Source organism: Solea solea, chromosome 11 (assembly GCF_958295425.1).
Source record: "Solea solea chromosome 11, fSolSol10.1, whole genome shotgun sequence".
Classification (NCBI taxonomy): Eukaryota; Metazoa; Chordata; class Actinopteri; order Pleuronectiformes; family Soleidae; genus Solea; species Solea solea.
The window spans coordinates 11476769-11491550 of NC_081144.1; the positions used below are offsets into that span (position 1 = coordinate 11476769).

The window sequence follows — 14782 nt, forward strand, 5'->3', positions numbered from 1 at the left end:
AGGAAAGCTCAGAGTTCGAGGTTACCCACATGAATGGTGCGTCTATCTGCTTGTGAGCCGCTGACCGGGTCATCGTTGTCCTGAGGCAAGACACGGGTCAAGAGGTGAGGGGTGAACTCTGGTGTAAGTGCATATATTAGCTTGGCCTTGCAACTCCTCCATATTTTATCTACGCTCACGTTCCATAAAGGATATGCTGCACGTTCTAAATGATACATTGTGATTGTATTTATAAATTATATATATATTTTTTCTTTTTTAATTTCTAAGCTATAACCACCCACGTGCTTAAAGTTAAACGCCTTGTTATCATTAATATCCCCTTTGGCATAAGCAGCCTTCACATCCCGTGCAAACACCGCTAATTGAAAGCTAAATAAAAATATTCCCACACATGAAATGAATGTGTCTGATGGAGCGTGTCTTGATATTAAAAGAGACATTAACGTGATAGAAGCACCTTGTGATGGCGGGAACAGAGCAGTGTTTAAGGGCCGAGCTTTTTAATCATTTACTTTCTATGAGATGAGATGGGAATCTGGAAGGAATATTTAGCTGCTCCAACTGCAGGGGCCGCACTTTTTTATTGGTTGCTGTTCAAAAACAGCGCAGGCAGCGTTTTATTGTCTGCTCTCCCGCATGAGTGTTCAAGCTAAATTATCTTCTTTTTTTTTCTTTTTTTTCCTGACGCACATACAGGAGTAATAAAAGACGCAACAACTCCCGATTGTGATATTCCTCCATTCCATTTACGCGCAGTTACAGATTCGCGCAAATGCTCCCAGATTTGTGCCTCAAATAGATGGATCACCACGGATCAATAGTCTTAATACGAGCGGCCAATAAATCCATGAGTCAATTATGGCATTTTAGTCTTTCCTTATGGACTGAGGATAATGAAAACCTCAAGATGGGAGGGAATAAGTTGCACACAGCGTCAGAGCAGCGTTTGAGCTCCTCCACACTGGCCTGATAATCATCTGCTAACATACCAGGTAATAAATGTGCATTGTGTCAAACAAATTAATAAATACAAATAAATAAATAAATCAGGAAAGGAAATTTCCAGAAGTTTACTAAGGAGATTTAGTGGAATATTTGTTTTTAAAACGTGCAATAATCTTCATATGTCGACAAAATAAATATATATATGTATACCATAAACAGTCCAAATAATAATAAAAAACATGTTTGTTTTTTAAACAAATCAAAGAGACACACCATGTCCTGTTAAATAAATATATTCACGGTCTGTTCCTGTATAATTGTACAAAATAAATAAACACTGCATCGCTTCACAATCAATATAAAGTTTGTATGTCGTCGTTTACATTGTGTAGAAGATGGGATCGCGAAATGTAATGACTTGAATTTTAATATTCAAATCAGAGCGCCAGTCTGAGGCCGGCGAGGATGACTGATTGTTTTGACCCGTTGTTGCATGAAGAAGTTTCGCCATTGCTCGCTTCTTGTAATAATCATCCATCGTGGTGTAAGCAAATATAGGTGAAGCCTCAGTGAAACCGATGCAAACGCGGATGAAAAAGGTGCAGGTTGATGCTGCTCCAGCGGCTCAGGAGTTCAGGGGCAGGTGTTTCGGTGAGGTCGGTCCCAGGGAGGAGAGGCAGGTGTCCGGGGTGTCTGAGTGCAGAGCCGCGGGCCCCGACTCTGAGAACAAGCCGTGCCTCTGTAATTTCTTCTGCTTCATGCGTCTGTTCTGAAACCACACTTTCACCTGCGTCTCGCTGAGCTGCAGGGCGCAGGCGACCTCCACCCGCCTGGCCCGCGTCAGGTACTTGTTGAAGTGGAACTCCTTCTCCAGCTCGGTCAGCTGCTTGGTGCTGAAGCTGGTCCTCGGGGTCCCGGTCATCGTGCTGGGATGACCCACCGCGCAGACTCTGCTGCTGCTGCTACTGCTGCTGCTGCTGCCGCTGCTTCTTACTCCAGCCTTCATAGCTTCGACACCCGAGCCAACAACACTGAACCCGCAGGTCATGTGGACTCCGGCTGCAACACAGGACGTGGAAATAGTGAGGTTAATCACAACAGAAGCACAAGCCCCATCCAAATAAAATGACTTACATTCAGCCAATAATTACTGAGAAGAAAACATCATTATGTTATAATAAAGTCTGGTCACTTATGACTTCTTTGTGTGTTTGTGACTTCTGTATACATTAAACTCCTCACTGTAGATGCAGCTGATTGCATATATAGGTCATTTGATGATATAATAAAAATTTAATAAATGTCACAGGTTTGGCAGCATGGATACGATGGATGGATGAGATACGAATATTTAAATTCATTCATATATATATATAAATATATATATATATATATATTAAACCTTCAAAATATGAATTAATATATAAGTTATATATAATAGTTACATATATGTGTGTATATATATATATACATATATATATTATATTATATAACTTATTGGTTTATAACAAATGGAGTCAACTTTTTCTGTTTCTGCAACATCTACTTCAATTTCAGCACCAGCCTAAAGGCACATTGCAAAATGTTTTTTTTGGTGCAATAAAACAGGTGCATATGCAGGGAAGACATGGACTTATAGGACAAGAACATCTGTGTAACAACAACAACACAAACTATAAAGCCAGAAAAACAAAAACACCTCACACATCACATCACTGCAGGGACGTTGTACCCATGCATGATAAGGTCTGAGACACAGGAGAGAAAAAAAAGAGGCGGCGCTGTATTTTACAGATATGTGTGATAGTATAGTCAGAGAAATATTTAGCGATTTAAAACAACTTTGCAGCTTTACAGTCCATTAACTGTATTCATCAGAATCGTTAATAATTTCCCTTTAAGCCCTTCATTGCCAGTGACAGTTTAACAGTTTACAAATCCTTTCAAACACTGTATCAATGACAAATGCCTCCCTTTTTTCCCTCTGAGGTTGCAGGGTTACACATTAAAGTATCATCTGTGCTACTTATGTGCAATGAATGACAGGAACCGCAGCTACAGCTTGATTTTTCATAGCTGACATTGTGAGTGGTCGCCAGTGTGTCTTTGCCTCTGAGAAAATGTGCTGCTGCTGCAGCATAATGGAGTCAGTGTGCCAGGTGTAGTCCAATGTGTCCTACCACAACTCATAGAGAGGAAGGTTAACAGGCCTCTAGCCACTTGGAAAAGCACAGCAGATGGAAAGGTCAGTTATAGGATAAATGTCGACATCTGTGTTTTAAGAAAATGAATGTCAAGGTAACCAAGGCGGGAAATTAGAGGGCAGAGAATATGAAGAACCAATGCAAGGGGGAAGCTGTGTGTAATTAAGAACTTCAGCTTTCAGGAGTGCAAATCACATGCACATTCTGATTAATGGCTCCAAAGATAATAGAATTGATGCCAGCCAGAAGGCATAAAAGAATCAAACTAAATATTTGAGGAATGACTTGCACGTTTAAAAATAGCCAGCCAGCACAGGGAATCGAGAGGCCTTCCAAGCCAAGGAGAGGGAAGAAGAAAGGGGATAGATCAATACACATTGCCTCAGTCATCTGGGCATCCAGCCCACAGTAATTCAGGTGCTGTCAAAGCATAATTGAAGAATGACGCACTGGGAATATACACAGTGAGCCAGGAGATCAGGTTACAGCAGGTCTGTGAAGACCTTTCAACATGGAAGAATACGCGAGACTTTGTATTGTGCCAAAACCGATACAGCCTCCAGAAGAAAGCGTACTTTCACTAATGACTCTTCTCTGAGTTACACTGTAGTGCTAATGAGTTACTCCTACAGATGATCCCCCTTCGGAGAGATACAGCGAGAGGTTACAAAGATACTCAGAGTTCTGCGAGGAGACATCTCTGTGTGTGTGTGTGTGTGTGTGTGGAGGGGGGGAGAAGGGTGTGTGTGTGAGCAAATGGCTTCCTCAAGTGCACGGGTTCGGATCAGATGGGAGGCTAATGTGTTTTATGAATAAAACGACTCAAGACCAGACGAAGGTTGTTGTTGTTGTTGTTTTCACCTTTTGCCTCCCTCACTGGGGCATCATCAGGGAAAGTTTACCAACTCATCTACATTCTGAGCAGGCATTAAGCCATAAGCTGGGAAAAAGTTATTTTTGTTGCATCCGAGAGTCACTGATCTGATGTTATTTTCTGCTTTTCTCACAATGGCATCGTCTGGAAAATGTTTATGGAGGTGTAATGTGTTACAGTTTGTCAAGTGCACATTAAATCCCCTTCTAGTCTGGGTGTGTGTAATCAAACAACTATACAGTTTTAGGGTTTGTTGCGTCACACACAGCCATGCAGCCAAATTACAGGTGTTGGTGTGACCTTTTGTTTGCAATGCAATGCAATAACATCATTTTCCATAGGAATCTGAATTTAGCAGTCGTGTGGCGTGTTGTGAATCTCTGGCCTTTTACCACAGTCTGTGATAATGGTCAACATGCATCTGTGGTCACTAAACATTTGGGCCAGCAACAGCCACCTTTACAGCAAACACAGATGCTCTGTGGGGAAAACCAACAAACAAACAAACCAACAAGCAAAAAGACCAGACCTCTGTACTTGCAAATCTTAAATCTTAAAACACCAGCGCGTCCAGTCTCCCCTCTGACACTATTGATCAAATGGAGGATCCATATAACTCATATAAAATTGGAAATTGATAGGCATTTCTCACATTAGTGGGCTATTGGTATCTTTTATAATATCATCTGGGATGTGTATCCTTCTGTGGGCTCTCTGCCCAGGACTCATCAGTCAGGGAAATGATGATCTGTGACAGCAATTATGTTAAAAAGGTGGACACATGTAAAGGTGCTGCAAACTGAAATCAATACACAAGGGCTTTCATTACAAACAGACAACTAATCAATAGTCAGGGAGCTCTCCAGCCTCACAAGAGTAAGTTTTACTCAACTTCCTGTGAGTCTCGACAGGCAGTGGTCTGCTGCATTATTCAAAAGCTAATGGTAAGTAAGGGCAGGGGTAAATAATTGATCATTTTCTGGGTTGCATACACGCTGAGGCTGAACGGGCCTTTTACTGTACCTCACCCTGCTTCTGAGCACAGACTCTGACTGTAATAGGAGGTGGAGCAAAGATGTTAAACAACCTGAGAGATTTACATTAACATTGAACAGTTGTGTATTCAAATCTGGCGCCGTGTAAACAGCTAGAGATGCGTCTGCTCTGCTGTAAAAAGATAATGGATTTTATGTATCTGTATTTTTTTTTTAAATATTCAGCTTATTTGACAGAGGAAACTGTGGACAATGACGCGCAGCACACGTCAGCATTCTCTCTCCCTCTCCCCCTCTCTCTCTTGCAGCTTTCGGTGAAAACTTCGACCTAACTTTGGCAACTATGAAAAGAAGTTACCCACTCCTTTCTTTAATCAAACGTTAATAATTTAGACCATCAAATGCACATCTCGAGTTAAACGTTTCAGTCTCCCTTCACAAACAAACAACCACAAACAAACAAACAAAAAAACAAACAAAAAAACTTACCCGCCCTGTGCAGACTCCTCTTTATTCTCATCCACTTAAAAGTTTCATCCGTATCAGCCATGATGTTAGAGTCTGATCTGAGCGAACTTCGGACGGCGACGTCAGTGTTGAGGCCACTGTAAGAGTGGATTTGAATAGTTTGGTCTGAAAGTGACATAAAATCGCCAGGTCCCGTCTCGTCGTCCTTTGACGCACAGTGTCCGCGTCTTGGAGAGTTTTGCCCCTGCGCCCTGCACCGCCAGGGGACACGGGACGAGTGGGGGCAGGCCGGTGTGGAGGAGCCCCCGAGAGTCTCAAACACAAACACTGGAGGAGGAGTAGGAGGAGGAGGAGAAGGAGGCAGAGGGGGGCTGACAGAGGAGGTGCACAGAGTTAAACTGTTGTTGAGAGTTAAGTAGTGAGGATGCGGAGAATTAAATCTTGAAGCCACTTCCAGTTTTCTCCCCTCATCACGGCTGCAGAGTTCAGGATGAGTCCTGGCGCACAGGTCCCGCTTTATGACCTCTTTTGCTCGGCAGCAGCCGGTGAACAGTGGGCTTCTTCTCTCCCCTTCGGCCGTTAACTCTTGATAGGAAGTCATTATCACCTCTCCCTGCATACTCATTGGACGCGGGTGCACTTCATGCCCGGCCTCTCATGCATTCACAAACGCATGGTCAGGCGGCTGGACGACCGTGGGGACCTTCCTCAGAGGAGAAACAGCAGGTCCCTGATTGATGGAGATGACGTGCCCCGCTGGTGTTGGCCAATAGCTGGACATCTGTGTCATCAGGGAGCACAGCGCTGATTAAAGCGAGCAGGCAAATGCGAGACTGTCTTCACAGGTCATCATTTTAATGGTGTCCGAATGAGTGAAGCATCGTGTTAGGCCTCAACAAAAACACAGACAGGACTGGGCGACAGAGCCAAAAGCATTATCACGTTATTCGTCGATAATGAACTCGATTTACTATAAGATAGATAAAGATTAAGTTTTGTTCTTGGAAGATTTAACATTGTTTTTAATAAGAAGGAAACTAAATGATTTTTATGTAAGTTTTGTTTAATGAGATCAGCATATAATACAAAATAACGAATACAAGACTGTAAAGTCGTCACAAAAGAGGGGGGGGGGGGAAGAAGACAATAGAGAAATTAACAGCTTGTTAGTAATATTATTATTATAATAATAATTATTATTATAAGTATTGTTTATATACTTATAACGTCATACTTGTGTCCTCACTTGTGGATGTTCTCCATCACTTCAGCACAGTTTGTGATTAAGTCTCATATATTGCAGTTCTAACCTAAACCTTAATTATATTATTGCCCCTAAAAACAGACACGGAAACAACAGGTTACCATCATCACAATCATCACAATCATTATCATCATCATTACAGTGAGAGTTTCTATTTGTTTCTCATTTGAGGTCAAATTCCTCTAAAATAATATTTTTTTTATCTAAAAAAAAAAAAGACCCCCAGCAGTTTGGCCTACACTGATGTAGCTAATGGATTATGCAAATATGAGGAGGCTTCTTGAAAAACCCAAAGCCCTCTTCAGCAGAGGCCATAGGTCATGAGAAAGGCACACTTAATGGGGTCAGAGGTCGTGACAGCAAGTATTTAGAAGTTCAGCGGCAGCAGATTTGTAATTAGTCTCGAACAAATACAAAAAAAAATGGTTCGGAGAGCATGAGATCAAGAAGTTGTAAATGACAGAGAAGACACGTGATTCTCGTTCAGTAACGTTCCAAAAATCACTTTTCAGGATTGTGCTCCTCACAACAATTTTTTTGTTCAAGTGGCCTAATTTTCATAAATGACGCTAAATGATGTCATTTAAACTTGCAGGAGTGACAAATAAACACATGTGCATGGGTCACAAAATGCAAACAACTTAATTTGCCTGCCCGACAAACCAGAGGCGGCGCAGAGGTGACCCTGTCACTGGGTTAAACACCTGCTCACATTTTAAATTACAGATAAAGAGCTAAAATGATGCTGATGAGCCAAACACATTCAGTGATTTTTTTATTCTCCATCTGTATTAAATATGATGGTATTTTACATTTACATAGAAATCCACGTTTGAAGTTGTGGAATATTGAAGACACGTGAAACGTCAAAACATCAAAATCTTGATTGTTTTTTTTTTGTGTCACGTGACTGTCTCTCACGGGATTATAAACTATCACTGAAGCATCCACTTAATCCACTTTAAGCAACGATGTTACATTCAATTATGTACGTCTTAAATTAAAGCCTTACATTGTTACACTTTCCCGAAATCTTTAATATAATATAACATAACAATATAATTTAATTTAATAAACGTATACAATTATTGTTATTCACAAATGAACATTACATTAATAAACTCAATTTATTTAATTTATTGCACGTTTCTGCTCTTATCCTTTTTTTTATTTTATTTTTAAACAACGTCCGCCGCGTCTTTTAAGTCTGCAGTAATTACAATATAATTCAGCGTAATGAACAACTTCTAACTGCATTCTTACAACACAGAAATATGGTCCCAGCTGTGTGAGTTAATGGGATTCTACAGGCAGCGATGTGCTGAATGACTGAGTGCAATATATCCCTTCTCTCCGTGCATTTGCATGGCGCACTGATCCATCTTCATGTCAGCTCGGAGGTTACTCAGGGTTCACGCGCTAGCTTGTTTCTCTCCTCCACACTCAATAAATAAATCTCTGCAGCTTTCTGTTTACCGCCTGAATATAAATTTGTTTGCAGTCGATCGAAGACCTGTGCGGAGGTATTAGAAATTGTATTTCTGTAATGGCTTTCAACAGAGTCGGGGGGGCGAGAGAGAGAGAGAGAGGGGGGGGGGGGGGGGGGGGGAAGGAGGAAGATGAGGAAGAGGAGGAAGAAGAGGAAGAAGAAAAGGAGGAGGAAAAAAAAACAGGTGTGAGCAATCTCTGCTTTCTCGTATGCAAACGAATTAGGGAAAAAAATGAAACAGCCTCAGCCCATTATAGCTCTCGGACGCATTCAAATTACATTTAAAACCAAGTAACCTTTTTATCTTGTAGGACAAGAACGGTAATCCTTGTTTGTTCCTTGAAGTGCCATATGTTTGATTAGCATATGTGAGGTGTTGTTCCACATCACTGCACACGCACCTTTCTGCAGCAGAAGTTATATGATCACATTTAGCACACAAACAAAAAAGAAAGAAGATGATGTTCAGCTGAGGCTCCGCTTCTCTGGACAGCTTGCATCACCGAGAACACATTTCACCTGAAATAACAAAGAGAAATAAATCTGAATTCAGGTGAAATATAGATGTCACAAGAAACAATTTAAATCGTAGGCTTGAAATGCTTTTCTCAGCCTCCCCCAAAAAACTCCCCCCTTAAACATATCCTCTTTAATGTGTGCAGGCATTTCCATCATGCTCACTATTGTGTCTATTGTTCTGACTGGAGGTGAAGCAAACATGGCAGCACTCATGGTGGCGGTTGTGTCAGGAGTCAGGAGGAGGGAGAGGATATTGACTGATGCTAATTTGTTTTGCGTCCATGCTTGGATGTGTGTCAATGGGAAGTGGAGGCCCAGGGATCAGCTTGGCCGCAGCTCAGATTACCTCCATGGTTTGAATTGAACCCTCATCCTGCTGCTGCTGATGCTGCTGTTACTGACATGATGCTGCGGCCACTGTTGACACCAGACCCCTGTCTGGCCCTCCAACACTGTCAGGCCTCATTATGTGTCATCTCTTGACCCAAACAGGACTGGGAATTAACCAGCGCTGACAGACGACTGTCACTGCCAGTCAGAGAGGTCACTGCCTTTAATGCAGCTCTGAGAGGGGAGGGTGACAGCCATGTATGCTGTGTTTATGGAGCTCAAGCTCATCAATGTGGCATCAGGACAGAGCTGTAAAATGGCAGAGGAACACAATAAAAGTAAAAGAAATGAGGACAAAGCAGAGCTAAAGAAGAAGCAGAAACAGATATTCAAGTGTGGCACATTGACCAGTTGAAAGATGGCTATCTATATGATTGATGGAGCATGTCAGTGTTTTTCAAATATTGACGTTTTTTTTGAAAAATAGTGATGTTAGAAGTAAGATCTACCTGGGTGTATACCCAGCCCACACACAATCCAGGGAAATCCCACTTGACAACAAAAGATCCATCTACTCACTGTGTGAAAGTCTAATGATTGGTCTTACTTTTATTGTTGAATGGTATGACATCTGTCACAGTGCATGATCCATAATCATCAATCCAACACTACTACTGTGCAAATGGCCGGGGACATTACAGGCGACTGCCTTCCGCACAGTCTCAACACTGTGACAATGAAGCAATGCCTCGCTAATATGAGGACTTTTCAACAATGGCCTGTAGTATGTACTGCAGCGCTTTCACAGCTTCACTGAGCCAAGAGGCTTCGAGTCGGCAGAATCCCAAACATCATGACAACAAGCCATCAGTCATCTTCCCCCCAAGCTGCTGTGCACACTTGTGTGTTTCCGGAGTTCTTACTGTGGGAAATGAGCAGGGTTAAACATGAAACAGGAGGAAATGTTCATCACTGCAGCACACTCTCTAATATTCTCCCACATACAGCACTTTTCGCTGCAGGGAAAGAGAGTGTTTTTTTTTTTTTTTTTCTTTCTGCTTAAACATCCCCTGCTTGTTCACAGTGGAGATCAGTAATCTACTGTGCATGTTAATCATGGTTAATAGCAAAACACTGCTAGGAAAATGAAACCATATTAATAAAGGACTAGTTTTCCTTTGAGGTGCAGGAATGATTATTTTTTGGAGCCGTTAAAGAAGGAAAATCCTCCTGAATTTAGATCTGTTGGATGTTAACACATTTACAATATCAGTAAAAATTTCAAAATATTCTTTATAATGAGAAGATAAATCACTTTATTTTTCATTGCCTCCACTAACACACACTTGAATTCTGTGTCAGCTTGTTCCTGCTTTAATGTTATACATGATATTCAAAGCTATTTTTATTGTGGCACCATTTGATCAAATCACAATATGCAAGATGTTATGTTCATACGAGTTTTAACTTAAAATAGAGTTACCTGCCTTAGGGCGCCTGAACATGAGTGTGTAACGAGTAAACGACTGTTGAATACAAACAGAAAAGTGACACTGGTGCAATATGACTTGGGTTTTTTTCTTAGTTATTAATTCAGGTTTATTGAGGTTCAGGGAGGATTACAAACAATAACAGAAAAGGGCATGTCTGTATCAAATGTCACCGTCCCAACTCTTTCTTGGAAAAGGTCTTTAATTCCTTGTGTTTTGGGGACCTGCTGCTGCATGTGCTAAGATAAAATCACATTGGTTAATTATAACAATAACAAAAAGGTGATCTTGAATATTATTACACACAAAAGAGACAATATTATATACTATGTTGCACACCGAGATGCACTTACATGTTTGTGTGATTTATTGCACGGCAGTGGTCTTCGACTGTCCTAACATGAGTGTCCAATAAACCGGTGATTTCCATGCAGCTTTTTCTATGACAGAACAAACGAAAAGACAGTGTGCATTGATTAGACTGTGTAATAAAGCCATTGGGTGTTAAATAATTCCAGGGTAATCGATGACGGTCAACATGTGACATTTAGCAGGGTTACTCTTGTGATTACAAGTTCATTCGTTTCAGCTCCTCAGAGAGAAGTGTGAGCTCCAGCAGCAGCAAACTGTACACACACACACACACACACACACAGTGCAGCTAAGGCACCTTCATCACCAACACACCTTTTTATTATCACCGATCATCCTTAACTGGGAAACATTTAAAATGCCATTGATCTTGATAATGCGGTGCACTTATGTGACAGTAACAGTTGTATGAGATTCCGGAAGTCAAATATCCAAAATTGATGAGTCCAAGCAGTTGAGTTATAATCCATCTATCTGAGCGATGCCCGGGCTTGGTTCCACGTGAAGGAGCAGACAAATAAATAAAACCCATAAAGGTGACACAGGAAATTGATACTTAACAATCACAGCGAGCAACAAGCACCCAGACAGACTGGTGGGCAGCAGTTACTATAGTGGAGGGAAAGAGTAGGAAGGTCAATAGGTCATAAAAAGAGTATAAACCTCCTAAAGACTGGACATAGTAAATGTTTGGCTTTTTACCCAACAAATAGAACAAAGTATTGCATGCATTGGTAAATCAATACATTTACAAAAGTCAGCCAGCATAGTAACACATTTCAAGGTGGTTGAACCTAAATTTGAACTAAAAATTTGAGTAAACCCAACTTGATGATAGGTACTGATTAAACACAGAGGGTTAAGTTGTTTAACATGATCAGTTGCTGTTTAAAACGTGTTAAAGCTGGTCAAGATTTGTTTTTAGACACTACTTTGATGTTTTATCCCCCATTCATTACAAGTTTGCCAGCTGCCTTAAATCAAATAATTGGTCTAAAATGACTTCACTTGTTACACTTAGTTTCCTCTGTTTATCAGACAGATAATTTGTCAGCACTGGACCACACTTTTAGTATGATTACAACTTTGTTTTTTGAAGGGATGTCCCTTCTATTTTTTTCCCCCTTCAAAACGTGCCAACATGAGTAAAATAAATGTCGACGAATGTCGAATGTAATAACTTGTGTGTAATGATGAAGAATTGTGATGATAAATGATGTTACAGATGAGACTTTATTGATGGTGATGTCGCATACTACAGTGTGAAGTTGCTCATAATTTACTGATGATGTTTGAGAGGCTTGAACACGGCCATGTGGGCCTCATCAAAACAGACAATATCAGCTCCCAAACATCTTTGATTTAAAGCACTGTTATTGTCAGTGACCCGAACAGGCCGGGGTCAGACGATTTCTATCATAGTCCTGTTTTTTTCTCTAAACCTCTGAGGAGGTGAGGAGCAGCTCCAACATGTCCAGCCAACTTCTTCACAGTGCTATAAGTTGTCTTTTAAAGATGACTTGTAAACATTAGGAAAAACAAAACATTACATTTAAGTGCTTTAAAAAAATACAAAGAAAACATCAAATGTTTCTAACAGTGGTTACAGAAATTTGCAAGTTAGAGTTTATGCACAGAAATGGTTTTACTGCAGTAAATCACAGAGACATTTGATGCCATGCTGAAACACAATCTTTGTTACATTCTCTACACACTGCAACGTTTTTTCTTAATCACGACTAAATGAGGACATCTCTCATCTTGCGTTTTGGTGAAGCTGTCTTTACCAAAATGGGAGCGCAATAAATATTAAAATTGTAAATAGAGACATGACAAGGATTATGTACTTTTGTGCTTTGTTTATCGCATGTGGTATCCCCCAGTACCGGGGGCAAAAAAACTCACCGCAACGCATATTAATCAAAGGCACATTTACCTTCGATCAATATTAACATGCTGCATACCCACATAAAGCTCAGAAACTCAGCTAAAAGCTAAAAACAGTCCTATGTTCACCAAACACAGACCAAAGGCCAAGTAATCTAACCAACACAAGCCAAAAACACCATAACAGGGTAAACATTTAAAAGCGGCACCTGAGAATCACCGTCCACATGTTGATGAAAAACATGTCTGCTCGATAAGACTTCTCAGATTACAATGGTACCATTTATATCACTCTATGACCAAAACTCACAGATCCAGTCACAAAATAAGAGCAAAACAACAACTCACTTTCAAGAAATACAACCCGAAATGTTGTCTTACCTTTATTGTTGAGCAAAACAAGCTGTTTTCACCGGAACAAAACCGCTTTTAACTGGCAACTAGACTTCCCAGCATGCTTTGGGGCTTCTTCCTGGTCTGATTGGTCATTCCAGACGGCCATTAGCTTGTTTTGATTGGAGAAGGGCGAATGTCCGTCAAACTATGTCAGACGCATTTGCGCAGCCTGATTCTACTGGCTTTGATGATTAAGGGTTAGGGTTAGCTGTCAATCACCCAGATTGGCCAATCACAGCCGGAGCTTTGGCCCCGAACAGGCTGAGGCTCAGAGATGTCTCTGACGCTCCAGAGAAAATGCCCCAAATATATTGATTTTTTAATCATTTTTTTATTTTTTCAATTCAAAACAAGTTTTTATTAGACCCATAGTGACATGTAAATAACATTAAATGGGGTTAATAATTTTTTTATTTTTTTAAATTCAAAACAAGTTTTTATTAGACCCATAGTGACATGTAAATAAATTTAAAGGGGTTAATCATTTTTTATTTTTTTTATTCAAAACAAGTTTTTATCAGACCCATAGTGACATGTAAATAAAATTAAATGGGGTTAATCATTTTTTATTTTTTTAATTCAAAAAAAGTTTTTATTAGACCAATAGTGACATGTAAGTAAAATTAAATGGGGTTAATCATTTTTTACCCATAGTAATCTTAAATGGCATAGATAGTGTTATAGATAGTCGCCTAGGCATCTCTTCACTAAAACCTCTGTAATTTTACTCTGCTTCAGTTCAGCATCATCAGACTTTGCACAGCTATTGTCCACATGGTGTTACACAACTTCCATGAGTTTTTAAGCTCCTAATAAATGCACACTTTTAAAGGTGATATTTATTTTAAAATGCAATATTTCTGTGGGCGAGGGAAAAAAATCCTTCATTTATTGTGGTCCCATCTGCATTCACTTTGGCCCAGTGGTATCTACAGTTATCTTTATTTTGAGACCAAGAAAATTCACATAGAGCTTGCAATTGCAGAGATATACTCTATTTAGTTTGGGCATGTCATTTTCGAATAGGGACACCAAAAAGAGGGGCTAAGTAAATAAAGCTAAAAAACAAACTAATCCTGTGCAACAGTGTGTAATCTGTGGAGGGACACAACCAACAAACAGCCATATAATCCAGTGTAAAAAAGACATTTCTTGTCATTTTTAGCATGTATATCCTCTCATAGTGATCCCCATATAATGTAGAGATTGACCAATAAATAACGTAAGACTGCAGCAGATTATTGTGAAGTAACAAGATGAGGTCCAGGGTCCGTGTTTGTTCAGTGCAGGGGGAAAGTGTTACTAGAGGAACTTACAGCACGTCTTTGTTAAGCACACAGCAGTTCTGTCTTCATGGCAGCTTAAGAAAAGTCTTCATGCACGGAGCATTTTTCAATTCTATCCACAAAACCAGTTTCACAACAGCTGCAAATGGGACAGTTAAACATCAGTCACTGTAAAGGACACAACGCAAAAATGCTGAAATTAATGATGGACCGTAACCAAAGCTAGTTTCATGGCAGCTCGGCTGCTGTCATTTATCACT

At 40.3% G+C, this 14782-nt stretch overlaps 1 protein-coding gene and 1 long non-coding RNA gene across 2 annotated transcripts; both read right to left on the minus strand.

Moving 5' to 3' along the window:
- Positions 1–1225: 1225 nt before the first annotated feature.
- Positions 1226–6250, minus strand: hoxc1a (homeobox C1a). Its single transcript, XM_058641969.1, has 2 exons — positions 5511–6250; positions 1226–2007 (listed from the first exon to the last, which is right to left on the minus strand). Exons 1-2 carry the CDS (start codon positions 6112–6114, stop codon positions 1574–1576), a joined length of 1038 nt encoding a protein of 345 aa, XP_058497952.1. The 5' UTR covers positions 6115–6250; the 3' UTR covers positions 1226–1573.
- A 2122-nt stretch (positions 6251–8372) lies between these two features.
- Positions 8373–13432, minus strand: LOC131468857 (uncharacterized). Its single transcript, XR_009241745.1, has 3 exons — positions 13222–13432; positions 10935–11021; positions 8373–8761 (listed from the first exon to the last, which is right to left on the minus strand). It is a non-coding gene; the product is annotated as an uncharacterized LOC131468857 (long non-coding RNA).
- Positions 13433–14782: the final 1350 nt, after the last annotated feature.